The sequence below is a fragment of the Erythranthe guttata genome, chromosome 11, assembly GCF_056151865.1.
Source record: "Erythranthe guttata isolate IM_541 chromosome 11, IM_541, whole genome shotgun sequence".
NCBI classification, from domain to species: Eukaryota; Viridiplantae; Streptophyta; class Magnoliopsida; order Lamiales; family Phrymaceae; genus Erythranthe; species Erythranthe guttata.
Window position 1 is genome coordinate 13,402,271 of NC_142543.1, and position 19,122 is coordinate 13,421,392.

Below are 19,122 nucleotides of genomic sequence, written 5' to 3' on the forward strand. Positions count from 1 at the left end.
CCAGAGTCAACTATAAAAATTAGATAGTTAACTATAATTTTTACGATGTCAACTATAAAAAAATGGTAGTTAACTATATTGTTGCCAGAGTCAACTATAAAATCGGATAGTTCACTATATTTTTTCCAGAGTCAACTATAAAAATTAGATAGTTAACTATAATTTTTACGATGTCAACTATAAAAAATTGGTAGTTAACTATATTGTTGCCAGAGTTCTACAAAAATTGGATAGTCAACTACAATTGTTCCGATGTCAACTATAAAAAATTGGTAATCAACTATAGTTTTCCATTAATTCACTATATTATATTTCAATTTAAGATACTATGGTGTTATAAAATGAGATGAGATGTAGAAGAAAAGATAAAGTATTGAGAAGATATAGAGAAACTAAAGAGAAAAAATGAAACAGACGAGAATAGAGGAAATGAGGGAAGAGAAAGGAGAGAGAGAGAAGAGAGAGAGAGGAGAGAGAAGAGAGGAAATTGTGGAAGAGAGAGAATAGAGAGAAGATAGGAGAGAGGAGAGAAAAGAGAGGAAATTGTGGAAGAGAGAGAAGAGAGAGAATAGAGGAGAGAGGAGAGAGAAGAGAGGAAATTGTGGAAGAGAGAGAAGAGAGGAGAGAGGAGAGAGAAGAAAAATAATAAATGACAACACGTCAAAAAGGACGGTTGAGAAGAGAGGGGGGGAGAGAGAGAAAGAGTGGGGGAAGAAAGGACAAAATTGGAATAATAAACACGTGAGGGGGGTCTCACAATTCCTAATGTTAATTTTAGATTTCTTTACAAATGGTAAATATTAAAATGGGCCTGGACTCTATTATTTTGTGTATTGAGGGGGTTATCCCTCATTTTCCCTTATTTTATTATTTTGTTTTTTTTTGAGAAAAAAGACCTTCTATCTTCCACCAAAAACAACGACACTTTTCTCTCCAAAAGCTTGATAACTTGGCGAAGATTTTAGTTTCAGAAATTGTTGGTGAGGCTATTCATTCCCAGAAATTTCGGAGGCAAAGGTTAGTATATATTCTAAAGACTATTTCTCCCTAAAATAAGGTTTTATTTTCTGTTATTTTTTTTTTTGGGTTTTCCAAAACTATTTGAGGCTTTTCTACGAAAAGTAACATTTAGGATTTAAGAGTATATTTTCAAGTATAAATATGTAGTATTTTTTGTTTTTCTTGATAGATATTTTTTTACGATTTATTTACAATTTATGGTTAAAATTCCAAAGATTTTTTTTGGGGTTTTTGCGGGAAAAAAATGAGGCTTTTTTATATAATTTTTTTTTTAGGTTTTAGAGTATAATTTTGAAGAGAAATATGTTGTACTTTCATTTTTTCGTGATTGATAGTAACAGTTAGGGTTTTTATTTTCTGCAGGAATGTCCAGTAAATTATTTACCCTTAGACTTAATTATGGAGGGAACTTCTCAAATATGGATTTTGAATATGTTGGAGGGATGGTCTCAATGGTAGCAGATGTGGATCCTGATCTTATGTCATACTTTGAGATGCTTGGCATCATCAAAGAACTTCAATTATCAGCTACTACAGTTATTTGGTACAACTTGCCTAATGAAAATGGATTGAACCTGTTGGATAGTGACAGTGGTGTTCTTCAGATGTTCAAGAAATATAGTGATGTAAAGGTGTTTCAGGTTGATCTGTTCCTACAAGATGTTGATATTGATATATCATGTGATGTAATGTCATCTCATGAAGCTAATGCAGAGATGGGTATGGGTGTTGGTGCAGAGGTTGATATCGGGGCTGATGCAGAGGTGGATATGGGGATTGATGCAGATGAAGATGAAAGTGACCCTAGTTATGTAGCCGACAATGAGTCTGAGTCTGGATCTGACTTTGACTTTTTTGCTGAAGGAGATACAATGAGTGAGAGTTTCCATCCTTTAGGAACTGATTATATAGGAGATGATGGAGAGGAAATCAGTCAACCATTTGATCCAGAAATTAATCTTGAGCAAGCATTTGATGCTTCAGAAGATGCCATACAAAGTGATCCTGAAGTTTTATCTGAGCCTAATGAGTCTGATGAAGAGTCCAAGGGTAGGAAGTTTCCGGAGTTTGAGGAGGAAAATAGCCTAAAAGAACCACTTCTTGAGGTAGGTCTTGTGTTCTGCAATATTGCAGCTTATAGAAAGGCCTTGAGACAATTTTCTGTTCTTAGAGGAATTGATCTCATATATGACAAAAATGAAACAAAAAGAGTTACTGCACAATGTAAAAATAAATGTGGGTGGAGGATTCATGCTAGTGTAATGGGTACTTCAACTGCGTTTCAGATCAAGAGCTTTAAGGGTGAGCCTCACAGATGTCCAAGAAGTTTTACTAATAAGAGCGCAAACTCTTCATACCTTGCTGACAGATACATTGATACTTTTATGGAAACTCCCACTTTGCCGGTAGATTCCTTCAAGAAGTTAGTGAGAAGAGAGGTCAAAGTGTATGCACACAGACAAAAGTTGTACAGAGCCAAAAAGAAAGCCATTGAAAAAATCCAAGGTAATGTTCATGAGCAATACTCCAGAATTAGACACTATTGTTATGAAATTTTAAAAACTAATCCTGGTTCAACTGCTATTGTGAGGACTGAGGGGCCTCCACTCTACAGAATTCCTCGATTCTAAAGGTTTTTTGTACTCTATGATGCACAAAAGAACGGTTTCTTAGAAGGATGTAGACCTCACATAGGATTGGATGCGTGCTTTTTAAAGGGACCATTTGGAGGACAATTGATGGCTGCCATTGCTCGAGATGGGAACAATCAAATGTTTCCTTTGGCAATAGCAGTGGTAGAGAGTGAGTGCAAAGAAAGCTGGGGTTGGTTTCTGAATTTGCTGGTTTCTGCATTTGGGAACAATGATATAACAACGTGCACCTTCATATCCGACAGACAAAAAGGACTTGTTGAAAGCTTCAATACAATTTTGCCACACACTGAACATAGGTTTTGTGTGAGGCATTTGTATGCTAACTTCAAACTAAGGTTCAAAGATAAAATTTTGAAAGATCTGATGTGGAGTGCAGCTAGAGCTTACTTGGAGAATGGATACAATGAAAAAATGGATGAAATCAAGGCAATTTCAAAGGAAGCATATGAATGGCTGAAAAACATATCTCCTCAGCTATGGTGCAAGCATATGATGTCAGGTAGATCTAAATGTGATTTGTTATGCAATAACTTATGTGAGTCATTTAACAATTACATTAAAGAGGCTAGAGACATGCCAATTTTAACAATGTTGGAGGCTTTGAGAAGACAATTTATGTGTAGAATCCATACTAAGAGGTTGTTGGTTGAGAAGTGTAGTGGGAAATTATGTCCAAGAATTCAAGATAAAGTTAATATGATCAAAGACAAGGCACTGGATTTTGAGTGTCATGTTTCTGCAAATGGAAAATGGGAAGTCACTATGGGAAACAAGGGTTGGGATGTGGACTTGAACAGACAAACTTGCAGTTGCAAAGAATGGGAGTTGACTGGAATACCGTGTATGCATGCTACTTGTGCAATTCTGATGGAGCATAAGGAGCCAGAAGATTTTGTAAGCCGTTACTATTCATTGGACATGTATAAGAGGGCCTATAGTTTCACAATAAATCGAGTACCAGACCATTCGCAATGGGTAACGGATGCAAGTAACGAGCAACCAATCATGCCTCCTCCGTTTAAAAAACAACCAGGTCGACCTAAGAAGTTGAGGAAGAAAGGTCCAGATGAGATAAGTGTGGGTGGAAAATTAACAAGAAATGGCATCACACAAACATGTTCTAATTGTGGAGATACTACACACAACAAAAGAAGGTGCAAGAAGCCACCACCACCTGTCAACAATCAAAAAACAAGGAAAAGAAAGGTAAGAAATATTTGATTTGTTATATCTCTTGGTTTTTATTTCAATTATAATTAATATATGTTATTTCACTTGTAGGCAACTAAAAATCTGGAAGGCAGTGCTCCATCAACACAAGCATCAACACAAGCTCCCATGGTTGCAGCAAGATCAAAAGGTGAAAAAAGTAGACGCCTTGGATATGGAAACTGGAATGGGGTTGGGCTGATGCAAAATGGTTTGAAGCCTCCACAACATAATACATTTAGTCTTCCACAACAGGTAATCTTATTCAGACTTTGGAACTTTGTACTAATTTGAACTGGACTTTTCACTATTTTTATTATTAGAATTCACACAAACATGATGCAACTACAAGCACGTCAGTGAGGAATGATGCTAGGGCAAAGAAGTCAATGAGAGGATCACACAGCAACACTAGTGGTAAAGATGGAGATATACAGGTACATGATTAAGCAAATGATGTAATTGCAATTTAGTTATACAAGAACTTCCATTTACATTTTATTTTCTCAGATACGAGTACAACACTCAAGATTTGGATCTGTTTTATTCTCAAGTCAACAATCAAGATCAAACAAGTTCAGTTGCACTGCAGATAATGGGGAATTTTGACTTTCTATTACTTCACTTTTGGTAAAGAAGTTTTTTTTTGGGTTGATTTTGATGGGCTGGTACTTAAAATAGATTTATTTTGTTGTGCTTTTGATGAACATACTTTATTGTTCTTTTGATTACAATGTATGTTTTTGTCTATTCTGTTGGTTTTGGTGGATTAAATAGATGTAGCAGTGATGATCAGTACTTTTGTGTTTTTAGTGGATTAATTAATATTGCAATTGTTATTTCAATAGATATTGCAAATTTTATTGCTAACCATAAATTAGCTTAAGAGAAAATGAAAAAAATTCAAAATTACAAAATAAAATATTTTTTTCAGAAAATTAAAGAAATCTAAGCAATTAGATATTTTGGAGAAAAAAAACAAAATTTCTTAAGTAGAATCGATTGAAAATGCGAAAAAAATTAGTAGGAAGTGGCTCAAATAAACCCTCGTATTTATGGAATCTACCAGGGGTATTTTCGTCAAGCTAAACCAACAAATCTTTCCCTCCAACTATTTTTAATGTCTGACTAACGGATTAAGAAAAAATTGTAACAGCAGGGGGTTTTTGTATTTATGGGTAGTACAGGGGGGTATTTGATACAAAGTGCATAGTACAGGGGTGTTTTTGTATTTAGCCCTAAAAAAAATTCAAAAATAAGTAAATATTCATAAATTTTATTTCAAATAATACAAGTTTTCACCATTTTATTTTATATTTTTATATTAAATATGACATATATATATATATATTTATATATATACATGGAGAAGAAACAAAAAAGTTAAGGATTAAGATACATATTTGCAAAAACTTTAGGGGGGGCAAAAGTAATATTCAAAAATTACAGTGTACCAAAAAAAAAAAAATCTTGGGGGTCAACAGCCCCAGCCCTTGTAAGTTCCGCCTATGTGTGTGTGTACATATATATATATATGTGTGTGTGTGTGTGTGTGTGTGTTATCTACAAATGTATATGTTTCGATTCCTGGTAGTTGTATTTCATTATCAGCAGTTTCCACCAATTTATGCTTTTTTCATTGTTTCTCAACAAAAGCTTCACATCTTCATCTTTATAGCAGCCTTTTTCTAATCCATATAGCCCGTGTTCGCAATGTTGACAATTAGCTTTGGTCTTTACATTTTTTGGTTGTTCTTTAGAATTATTTATTTAATTTGGTTGTTCCTTACATTTTGTTCTTTAAAACGTGTTTTTCTCAATAAGAAAATTTTGGAATGTATGTTTATTAACAGCAAAAATACTTATGTTTTGACACAATCTTGGTGAAAAAGGCGGGTAAAAGAAGATGATAATCTAAATTGGGGTCATATGAATGGTATATAAATTTTTTAAACAATTACAAATTGACCCCAATTTTTAAAATGTTCTATTGTTCTGCATATGTGTCTTTTACAATCATGTCAATTTTTTTTTCTTTCCTCCCTTCATATGAACAATTTCTTTTTGGGCATTCACCATGTTCATCAGATTAGATTGGATTAAGTTTTATGCTGTGGTGTCTTTTCACTTGGCTGATTTTTTTTGTTTTTATAAATATATGATTGTTGGAACTTCCATCCTATTTTTTTTTTCATTTTTTAATTTTTGAATTTCTTTATTTCCACAGTTGACAAGTTGACACATTCTTTATTTTCGAAATTTTGAATTTCTTTATTCTTTATTTTTATTTTTTTCAAATATTCTTTGTTATTTGTTGTAATTATATTTTTTTTAAATTTATTTCTCTTACATCTTTGTAGTTGTTTTTATTTTTCTAATTATATATTATTTTTTCTTAACTCTGTTTGTTATTCCCCTTTCTTTGTCAATGACGTCTTTGTAAAAAAAAAATTAACTTTTTATGTTTCTATGAAACCGCTAATGACATCTTTATAACTTTGTTTTTCTCTTCAAATTATAGATGACTTTTCACTTAATATTTTCTTCAAATATACTCATTTTTAATGTCACGATTTAAATTATTATTTTTTGACTTTTAGAATATCACCCCGTGCATCGCAAGTTTTGCCTAAAAAGTAAGAAATATTGCATTTTTTTCCATTAGTATTTTTTTATCACTAAACCAACTTGAACATATTATATACATACTACCGTTCTTGCACTATTTATTTTTACCACAAAACTTGGAACAAATTAAATTTAATTTTATTAAAATAAGTTGAAACGATATATTATATTGTATTTCTCATCTCCTTGACACTATAATAAATTACAGATGCAATCTACCATAAAAAAAATTAAACAATCATTTTATTTTCTTTCCCATACAAAAATTAGAACACTCACGGGCACACCACACACCAAAAAGAAATTAAAAAGTTGAAAAAATAAAATGTGTGGTCTAAAGTTTATATATATATATATATATATATATATATATATATATATATATATATATATATATATATATATATATATATATATATATATATATATATATATATATATATATATATATATATATATATATATATTCCTAATTCGAGATTAAAATATCCCGATCCCGTATTCCCGAATTCCCGAATTCCCGAAGTTTTAGTCCCGATCGAGACGGGACGGGATCCTGAATCCCGATCCCAAATGCACAGCCCTAGAAATTTTCCTCTTTTTGACTAAGAATAATGAGTAAACTGCAAAAAGTACCCCTGTGTAATATCCAAACAGCAAAAAAACCCATGTAATAAATAAATTAGCAAAAACCCCCCCGTGAAATTTAGTCAAAGGTAGAAACCCCCCTGATTGACTTTCCCGTAGCTCACTCGCGGGATGCGCGACTGGTAGTGGGTTTTTGGACGTTAAATGACCGAATTGATCATCAAACGTATTTATATGTACTAGTACTTCACCCGTGCGTTGCACGGGGTATTCATCATAAAAATAAATATTTGGTTTTAAAAAAAATATTGATATAGTAAGATCAATGATATGCAATACAAAGTAGTAAGTAGAAAAGTAAAAGAAAATAAAAAATATATTCCGTATTGTGTAAGTAATGAATACCAGTACCAGTACCAGTATCAATATCAATATCATTACCGTTCCGATTACGATTACCATTACCATTACCATTACCATTACCAATACTATTTACATTACCATAACCATGACCATTACTATTGCAGTTACCATCACCAATACCAATACTATGACCATTGCCATTATCATTATCAATACCAATACCAATGCCTATAGCAATACCAATCATTATCATTACCATTACCATTACTAATCCTAATACTAATACTAATATGATAATAATACTATTACTATTAGTGTTAGTAATCCTAATGTTATTGATAATCCTAATCCTGGTATTAATTCTAATCTTAATTCTAATACTAATCTCAATCATAGTTCTAATCCAAATTGTAATCTTAATGACAATATTAGTCTTAATCTTAATACTAATTATAATCCTTATAGAAATGCAAATATGCTAATTCTAACTTAATACCAATCTTTTTATGCTAATGCTAATGGTAATGCAAATCCTAATTTTAATTATTATTCTAATCATAATACTGATCTTAATACTAATTCTAATCATAATGCTAATCCTAATACTAATATTCATACTAATATTAATTCTAATATGCTAATGCTAATACTAATATACTAATGCTACTACTAATAGTCTAATACTATTACTAATATTAATTAGCTAATGCTAATATAAGTATAGAAATGCTAATGCAAATACTAATACTAATACTAATATACTAATATATTAATACTAATATACTAATACCAATGCATACCAATATCAATATCAATATCAATACCAATACCAATATCAGTACAATTATTAATACCAATACCAATACTAATATCAATATCAATACCAATATCAATACAATTACCAATTCCAATACTATTACCAATACCAATACCAATATAATATCAATACCAATACATATACTAATATCAATACCATTATCAATACCATCATCGTTACCATTACCGTTACCATTACCATTACCATGACAATTTTCGTTATTACCGTTACTATTATCATTACCATCACCAATACCAATATCATTAGCATTACCACTTCCATTATCATTACTATTACCAATACTAACATCAATCCAATACCAATACCAATATTGATACCAATATCAACCATTACCATTACCATTACCATTATTACCATTACCATTACTAATAGTAATATACTAATATTAAGACTAATATGATAATAATACTATAAGTATTAGTAATTATAATGATAATCCTAATCATAGTATTAACACTAATCCTAATCCTAACACTAATGCTAATGCTAACCCTAATTGTAATCCTAATACTAATTTCAATCATAATTTTAATCCTAATTATAATCATTCTCCTAATCCTAATGGTAATGCTAATCTGAATTCTAATATTTATTCTACTTATCATCCTAATTCTAATAATGACACGAATCATAATTCTAATCATTATAGAAATGCAAATATGCTAATGCTAACACTAATTTTAATATTATTCCTAATATGATAATGCTAATGCTAATGTTAATGCTAAAATTAATACTAATTTTCAATAATAATTCTAATCATAATGCTAATACTAATATGCATCATTATCATAATGCTAATATTCATACTAATATGCATACTAATATTCATACTAATATTAATTCTAATATGCTAACGGTGATGCTAATGTTAATTCTAATCTTAATCCTAATGCTAATACAAATTATAATATTAATAATAATACTAAACTGATACTTATATGCTAATGTTAATGCCAATGTTAATGTTAATCCTAATATACTAATGCTAATGCTAATCCTAATATACTAATTCCAATCTTTATATACTAATGTTAATCGTAATTCTATTTTTACTGCTACTGCTAATGGTAATGCTACTACTGATACTGATGCAACTCAAAATTGCTAATACTAATTTTAATGTTGATATTTATGGCAATGGTAATATGATAATGCTAATGTTATTCCTAATACTAATTCTAGTCCCAATTGTTATGTTAATTCTAATCCTAAGCATAATTATAATGTTACTTCAAATCCTAATCCTAATGCTAATGCTAATTCTAATCTTAATCCTAATGCTAATACAAATACTAATATTAATAATAATACTAAACTGATACTTATATGCTAATGTTAATGCCAATGCTAATGTTAATCCTAATATACTAATGCTAATGTTAATCCTAATATACTAATTCCCATCTTTATATACTAACACTAATCGTAATTCTATTTTTACTGCTACTGCTAATGGTAATGCTACTACTGATACTGATGCAACTCAAAATTGTTAATACTAATTTTAATGTTGATATTTATGGCAATGTTAATATGATAATGCTAATGTTATTCCTAATACTAATTCTAGTCCCAATTGTTATGTTAATTCTAATCCTAAGCATAATTATAATGTTACTTCATATCATAATCCTAATGCTAATTCTAATTTTAATCATAATCATAATCTAATTCCCAGTATAAATAATCCTAATACTAATAATAATAGAAATACAAATATTAACACTAATATTTTACTCTAAAAAAATACTAATATTAGTATTAATACTATACTGATACTGATGTTGATGCTGATACTGATACTGATACTATAATCATTACTATTACTATTATTATAACTATTACTATTAATAATCTGATTATGACAATATTACTCTTAATGATACTATGGTATTGTTAATCCTAATATGCTAATGTTAATACTAATGCAGTTTTAATGTTACAGCTAATCCTAATCATAATACTAATATTAATCCTAGTCTTATTGCAAATGCCAATACAAATCATAATCTTAATCGTAATGTCAATGCTAAATTAATCTTAATCCTAAGACTAATCGTAATTCTAATTACAATCGTAACACTAATCACAATCCTTATCATATTTCTAATCCTAATACTAATTCTAAAATGCTAATGATAATGCTAATACTAATGCTAATGTTGATGCTAATGCTAACTAATGTTAATACTAATTCTAAAATGCTAATGCTAATGCTAATACTAATGCTAATGTTGATGCTAATGCTAATTAATGCTAACACTAATGCTAATGTTAATGATTATTTTAATACTAATGTGAATGTTGATACCAATATTAATACTAATCCTAATATGTCAATGCTAATGGTATTCATAATATGCTAATGCTAATACGAATGCTAATACTAATATTAATTAATAATCCTATTATGGTAATGCTAATGATAATCATTATCCTAATGGTAATGTCAATTTACTAATACCAATGCTAATCCGAATACTATCTCAATGCTAATGCTAATGCTAATGCTAATGCTAATACTAATCACAATATTAATCCTAATGTTAATGCTAATGCTAATTTTCGTCATCCATCATAATGTTAATGTTAATCCTAATTCTAATCCTAATATTAATTATAATCGCAAACCGTATCCTAATCATTATCCATATTCTAATACTAATAATACTCATAATCCTAATCTTAATTTTAACACTAATATATGCTAATGGTAATACTAATAATTTAGTGACAATGCTAATACTAATCATAATATGCTAAAGATAATATGTTAATGCTAGTGCTAATCCTAAATATAATGTTAATTATAATTCTAATCCTAATATAAATCATATTCGTAATCTTATTCCTATTCACAATCCTAATCTTAATAATGATCATGATCTTGATCATAATCCTAATGTTGATCCTATTTTTAATCCTAATTCTGGTCATAATCATAATCCTAATATTAATCATAATCCCAATGTTAATCATAATCATAATCCTAATATAACCGTAATCCTAGTACTAATACTAACTATAATCCTAATACTAATATAATTCTAATATTAATATTAATTGTAATTCTAATACTAATTCTGACATTAATCTTGATCCTAATCATCATCCAAATATTATTCATAATACTAATCCTAATCATAATCCCAATTCTAATACTAATATCCTAATGGTAGTTTAATGTTCATCCTTATATGTCAATGTTAATTCTAACTATAATATACTAATTATGCTAATACTAATATATCCTAATGTCAATGTTAATACAAATCCTAACATGATAATGCTAATACTAATATGCTAATGCTAATAGTAATATGATATTTCTAATACTAATGTCAATTATAAAAGGCTAATGCCAATGCTAATCATGATTATCATCCTAATCTGAATTTTAATCATAATCATAATCCTAATAACGATCATGATCATAATCCTGATCTTCATCCTAATCATCATCTGGAAATATATCTTGACCGTAATCTTAATGTTTATCCTAATACTAATAGGAATAATATTAATATTAATACTAATATGTTGATGGTAATTTAATATTAATTTTAATTTACTAATGCTAATTCTAATGTTAATTCTAATACTAATGTGGTAATGGTAATAATAATATGCTAATGCCATGCTAATACTAATCTTAATATGCTAACGCTAATACTTATACTAATACTAATAGACTAATGTTAATGCTAATGCTAATGTATATGAAAATATTATTAGAAATACTTAAAAACTCGATATTTATTAGAAAATATTATATCCTCTATTATAAGTAACATATTTAATTACATATTGGGTACATATTATAAATTATTTACACTTTTAAGAAACAAATATATACAAATCGAAATTGATTCCATTCAAATATGGCAAGAGTTAGTAAATAAGAACATAATATTTGATTCAAATCGAAATTGATCTACATATAATATAAAAAGATGATTGCATGCATGAATGAATGACATTTGTCATACCCATTGCTTATGTGTATCTTCAAATTCATTAGGTTGAGTTCAATTGCTAATGTGTCATCTCCAATTAATTAGGTGTATTACTCAATTGCTTAGTTGTTTTCTATATTAAGTATTTGCTTTAAGTTTATTCCCTTTTTATATTTTCACCATCAAACACATAGTATTCTTTTTACAATAATTTATATTGTATGTTGTAACTTGAAAAAACTAATGTATATATTACAATTGAAATGAAATTTCTCAAATCTGAGTTATTATATAGCATATGAAACTATATCCTAGTAGTTGTTAGGATGTTAGATACCATGAGAGATATACGCTGATATTTTACAATTCACAATGTACATGCTTATGTAACTATTTAGGCAAATATTTTATATAAATTATTTTTGTTTTATGTTTTAGAAAACAATAGGGGTGTGCACGGGTCGGTACGGCTCGGTTTTTCCAATAAACCAAACACGTACCGATAATATCGGTTTCTCATATTTTAAAAACCGAATATGTCGGTTTTTTTCGGTTCGGTGTGAATCAGTTTTTCGGTTTTCGGTAAACGGTTTCGGTATCAATTCGGTTTATTTTCGGTTTCGATTTCGTCTATTTGTTCGAACCGGTTAGGCATAAAACCCATATATTTGGACTTTCATTATATTTATTTGAGAAAATTAACAAATAACAACCGAAAATTAATTAATAAAAAACACGTCACAACTAAAATTAATTAATAGAAAAAGATGTCACATGGAGGCGCTCGAAAGATAGAGGCACGCTAGGATAAGTATTTATAATATATATCAAAAATACATCATTTTGTATAAATCGGTTCGGTTCGGGAAATCGGTTCGGTAATTTTTAAATTCTCCGTACACAAACCGATATTTTCGGTTTTTCAAAAAAAAATTACCGTATATGCGGTTTTAAGTCGGGACGGTACATATCGGCTCGGTTTTTTCGGTTTTCGGTTCGGTTTTTCGGTTTTTCGGTTTTTTTGCTCACCCCTAGAAAACAACAAAAACTATACTTTTGATTTACATATAGACACAAATACAATTTAAAGAAGCTCGGTATTCATGTTACCTTATACACACCATCGTTAATGTCATGGTAGTAAACACAACTAAAGTAAGTTTAGGGCAATAGGTTTTGTCCGTCTATAGAAGATGAGGCCATTTTATAAATATAGAAACAATGTACACATAAGTTAAGGCCGTCTTAACAAAAAAACTACTATTAAGTTTTTATCTATATTTACTTGAAAGTTGAGACAATTTTAAATTTAAGTTGGAAATTTTGAACAACAAACAAAATAGGGGCGCAATATTCATAGTCAACCATGATTGTATGACCTTATCCGTAAATAATTAAACAATTAATGTATATATTACAACTATTTTTTTTTTTCAGAGGTTACAAATACAATTAAATAATTATATAAAATTTTAATTAAGTAACATTTGAAAACAAAAAATAGTCTAATAGTTCGTATTTAATCTATAACAAATTAACTAAAAAAACAAAATTTAAATTTGTAGTGTTTAACAAATTAATATATTTGAAAACTTGGAATGCTATTAAATTATATACATTTGAAATATTATGAAAATTTGACAAAATTTTGTAAGGATTAAAAAAATGGAATAAAAAATTCTATGTATATTTTACTAAAAATATTTATTTGTTCAAATCTTTCATGAAATACCTCATGACCAAGAAGTATTTAATTCGAGTTGCAAGTGATACTTTATTAAAATATTACACTTATTTATTTAATATTGTATTATTATAGTGTTAAGGTAGTAATTTATTCAGAAAAATTAAGATTGAAACATAAAATAGAAAATTATAATGAATGTAAAATATGCAAACTATAAGAAAATAAAATAAAACTCCAAATTTGCACTAATGAAGCAAAAGTACATAAATTGTTTGTCTTTTTATTATTTACAAAAAAAAAAACATTCAAAAGATGATACATGTCAATTGTGGTGAAACTTGTACATATACCAATATTGTCCAATCCTCATTTCCAAACAAAAGAAAAATAAGAAATCTTTGATTTCCACGTTTCCACATACAATCAAGGTTGTAAAAACGGTAATCGGGTCAGAGGCGGTCAGGGACCGACTCACGATTAATCGGTGTGGCGGTGATAAATCGAAAATAAATCGGTTTTTATAATTTAATATAATATATTTGTAGGTATTATTTATAATAGTCAAAATATAGATAAAAAGATATTTAAACATAGTTATATCTCCATCTTATATATATATATATATATATATCCTAATAACATAATAAAAATTTAATAATAATAAGATCATAATACATAAATACCCTTATAAACTATAAATAAAAAGGGATTTTTTTAAAATTACATATATTTCTCGCATACATCATTAGTTCTTTAACAATAATAGTTAACATAATCAAAATAAAGCATAAACTCATATTTCTTTATTAAAATTCCAACTTTTATTTTGAATTATAAAAAATAAAAAAATAAAAAAAAAAATAAAAAACACCAATTTTTGACCGATTTTTCCCACCGAAGTTTGACCCGCCTTAAAGGTTTCACCGCCTCACCTCAAATCGCCTAAAACCGCCTCACAGGCAAAAAACCGATTTTTCAAACCTTTAAACTAAAATCGTTAAGGTTTTGGACCGCCTCTGCCTTGGAGACCGATTAATCGGCCGCCTCGGCCGATTTTTAGAACATTGCATACAATACATGATTTAGTGTCAATTTCTCTCATTTCTATTTGACAAAACAATAATCGATTTTTGAATAATGATAAATATATAATTCAATTAAATTAAAAACTAAATACAAACTTTTACATAAAAAAATATTCATGGGAAATGTTACTAAACAAAAAATAAATAAATGAAATTACAAAATTATATGCAAACGCTAACAATGTAGCACATGTGAAATAAGTTGGATTCGTAAACAATATCTGCAAAAAATACATAAAGAAAAAATATTAGCATAGATCTTCAGTTAACTAAAAATATTAAACGAATTTAAACCATCTAAATTAAATTATAATACGATAAGGGTATGAAATTAATTGAAAAAAAATTACAAAAAAAAAAAAAAAACAAATAAATAAAACGGAAAACAAAAACAACTGGAATGAAATGGGTGAAGAAGAATAGTGTACGGATAAATAGATGAGGGTTTATATAGTTTTGAGAATTATATAGTAATTAGGAAAATTTTAGAATTCAAATTTCAAATGACATGATTAGGGTGGAATAAGAAAAAAAAAAAAAAAAAAAAAAGATAAGAAAAGGTGAGAAATCAAATCAATTAATTTCGGATGATTTGATTTATATTGATTTTAAAATATTAAACAATATTTATGGTTATTGAATATTTTCCTTAAAATTACTATATCAATTAAATCTAATAATCTTAAATAGGCAAGAAATCAAATTCCATATCATAAAATGCGTATTCTAATTTTAGAAAATTTAAATTACATAAAACATACACGGTTTTTTGGTTTTTTGTCTTTTTTTCCTTTTTTTTGTATTTTAATTATAAAATTATAAATGTCATAATATATTATTAATATGTTTATTTAAAATCGACTTCTAATGCATTAATAAAATACATAAATGTAAAATTATAAAATTATATTAATGGAATTTAAATGATTGATTAATGGAATAGTACACAACCGGATGATATAATTCGTAAAGATTTGTAATACTGCATAAATTTAAATTGATATAATTTCCAAATTAATCTATATTAATTTAAATATAAAAATATGGGAAAATTATTAATACTACATTTACCTATCTACTTTTTTTTTTAAATTATTGGTTTTACATATAATATTAATTTATTACTTGTCTACGCTTTTTTTTTTCTAACTTTAATTGTGTATCTTAGTTTTATTTATCATATAGATAAAAGAAAAAAGTCAAATTATTATAAATAAAAAACGGAAAGATGGCAATATGGCATCGAGCAATATAATATTTATCTGCCGGAAAAGAATTGTATGTATTGATTTTAAATGAATCTCGTTTCTATGAATGTTGACTAATATATTTTATAAATTTTTATATTAAATTTTTTGGCAGTAAATATTTATAAAGTTTTCATTTTAATTTATTGTGTGTGTGTGTATATATCATAAATAAATCCCAAAAAATGGTATGTGTTGATTTTAAAAGAATCTCATTTTACACTAATAATATATTTCTTAAATGCTTATAGCAGAATTTCAAGTAATAAATATGATTTTTTTTAATTTATTAAATACATCTAAAATAAGATTTGGCAAAAGTTTGTAATGTAGAAATATATTACTGTATTTTAATAATATGCATAAGTATACTATTATATTTTAATATAATATCCGTACATATATATTTGAGCACGGCATATTTCATAAACCGATATACACAAATTATCAATTTAATTATAATTATCAAGCAAGACTAAAACACAAAATAAATTAAAATGTCTTAACATTGTTAACCTCCCAACATTAAAAAAAAAAATCACAACAAAAAAAAAATTCAATCAAACAAAAAAAAACCTTAAATCTTCTTCTGGACTTGCACCATACACTTCAGTGACGTTTTTGTTGAGATAAACAAAAATTGATTAGCTTTCTTCACAAAATGGTTTCCAACACTTTTTGTTTTCCATCCTTGTACTTCTGTGATTCTTCCTCGAATAAATCCCAAAGAAACATTTATATTTTTGGCCAATGTATCCAACAACATCTGCAAATTGCTTGGATATATGCTACACGAAAATTGATCAATGAAAAATATATTATTAATTACATATTAGTTATAGAAAATATGAATATAACCTTTGATTTCTGAAGTTTCAAGATGTAGTCACATTTTCTACAAATCCATAGACCTTTTTCCATATCCGATAGTAGTCGCTTATAATACATGACTTAGCAGCGTCCATATCTATAAATCATTAACAAACAAAAAACAATTGTTAGAGATATCATATATACACATACGTAAAAGACGGAACAAAAAAAATAATGTAAATTTAATTATGATCAAGTAATTATCATGTGCATAGAAACAAATGAATCATAATGACTTATTTTGTCGGAAAAAAACATAATTAATATCGGTGTTATTTTATTTTCCCATAAATTGGAATACAAAAACAATGTAAAAAATGAAAAACATACACATTATTCCCCAAAAACGAAGAAGGCAATTTGATCGTTTTTCGATATCAGATTTTTTCATGTCTCCTTGTAGTATCACTTCTTGCATTCCTTCATAAATTTCGGCAGATAAATCTTTCCGCAAACGACCTAATTTGAACATCTAATAAAAAATAAAAATAACAATTAATTATCAAACAGAAAGGAAAATGGTAAATATTAAACTGAAAACCATACACAAATAAAAAAATATTCTTAGGGTATAAACAATAATATATAAAAAAAACAAAAATTAACTAAAATAATGAAAGAATTGAATTATGTTATAAAACCTTTTTTCTTGCCGTGTGCTTTATTATATGAATGGGAAATAATGGATGTAGAGTGAGGTATTTATACTTATGTTTTATGTAATAAAAGATAAATAATATATATCTTTAAGGAAATAAATTATATGCATTAAATTGATACAATTAAAATTATTTCATTTTAGTATGTAAGAATAATAATTCAATATATTATGGATTGAGAAATATATTGTTACTAAAACAATGTAGATCTTTACAAATTAACCATAGTTAAAGAAATGTCATTTAATGATTACCATAAAATATATATGTCATTATGGAATATGTCATTTATTATGATATATAATTATTAAATAACATATTAATGATTACCATAATAATATATATAATATTACGGAAATATTTAATTCTCATAAAAAATATCATTTATGCATTATGATATATTCTAATATTACATTATGGAAAGTTATAATTAAATAGACATTAAATATGTAATATGTAGTGACACATGGATCATGATTAGGATGCCTACGTGAATGGTGACATGGATGACACATGTCGTAATTCTAGACCATGAGGGTTTCAATTTATATATTATATAGATATATATTATATGTATATATGTCCTTTTTAATTTGATTGTTTAGAAATTAAAATATTATTAAAAAAATAATAAACAATTAAATTGAAAATTTATTCAAAATTTGGTAATCAATTTAAGTATAGGTTTTTTTTCAAATACAAAATAAATAAATACATAATAATGGAATTTAATATTATTTTTTTTTTGATGTAGGGATAATTTAAAATATATATATAAATTATTGGATAATAAAAATAGAATAATAAATTATCTAATTAAGATATAAATAAAATAAATTGATTAAAATGTTAAAGAAAACATAAGAATTTATTAATTGTAAAACCCCGGGGTATTTGCATTTTACTCTACCAATAATTTAATATATAACCCAGAAATAAAATAATTATTTATTAATATGTAAATGTAAAGGCATTTACGTTCAGGCTCAGCCATCTAAATTGGGTTTTGAGAAATGGCAAAATACATGGTATTGGGTTTTCAAAGATTCATACAAGAATATCAACTGATATAAGTAATTACTGTAATGAGAAATATTTGTTTTGATTCATTTTGAGATTTTTGTGTATTGATCCCGATTTGCATAATCAATTACAATTTATGTATATTATTTGCTTTGTAACAAAATGTTGATTTTCGTTTTTATATAGTTGTGTTTATTTTTTTACTTTTAGGAGTTAGTTCCTTAATCCACGACGCTCTACAGTTCGTTAATATCATAGTCGATTAATATACCTGATAGAGAAAAAGAA

General features: G+C 27.2%; 2 protein-coding genes across 2 annotated transcripts; both read left to right on the forward strand.

The window, feature by feature from the left end:
* Window positions 1-897: 897 nt before the first annotated feature.
* Window positions 898-2,651, forward strand: LOC148767026 (uncharacterized). Its single transcript, XM_088825676.1, has 2 exons — window positions 898-1,017; window positions 1,384-2,651. The coding sequence occupies exon 2, from the start codon at window positions 1,386-1,388 to the stop codon at window positions 2,649-2,651; it is 1,266 nt and encodes a 421-aa protein (XP_088681802.1). The 5' UTR covers window positions 898-1,017; window positions 1,384-1,385.
* Window positions 2,652-2,759: 108 nt separating this feature from the next.
* Window positions 2,760-4,692, forward strand: LOC105971112 (uncharacterized). The gene is made up of 4 exons (XM_012995958.2): window positions 2,760-3,881; window positions 3,957-4,139; window positions 4,208-4,321; window positions 4,395-4,692. Exons 1-4 carry the CDS (start codon window positions 2,760-2,762, stop codon window positions 4,491-4,493), a joined length of 1,518 nt encoding a protein of 505 aa, XP_012851412.2. The 3' UTR covers window positions 4,494-4,692.
* Window positions 4,693-19,122: the final 14,430 nt, after the last annotated feature.

Excerpts from the sequence above, each read along its gene's own strand:
- LOC148767026 (XM_088825676.1), top strand. The coding sequence starts at position 1,386 with ATGTCCAGTAAATTATTTACCCTTAGACTTAATTATGGAGGGAACTTC.
- LOC105971112 (XM_012995958.2), top strand. The coding sequence starts at position 2,760 with ATGGCTGCCATTGCTCGAGATGGGAACAATCAAATGTTTCCTTTGGCA. Across the intron at positions 4,140-4,207 it reads CATTTAGTCTTCCACAACAG|AATTCACACAAACATGATGC; the intron begins GTAATCTTATTC and ends TTTTATTATTAG. Across the intron at positions 4,322-4,394 it reads GTAAAGATGGAGATATACAG|ATACGAGTACAACACTCAAG; the intron begins GTACATGATTAA and ends TTATTTTCTCAG.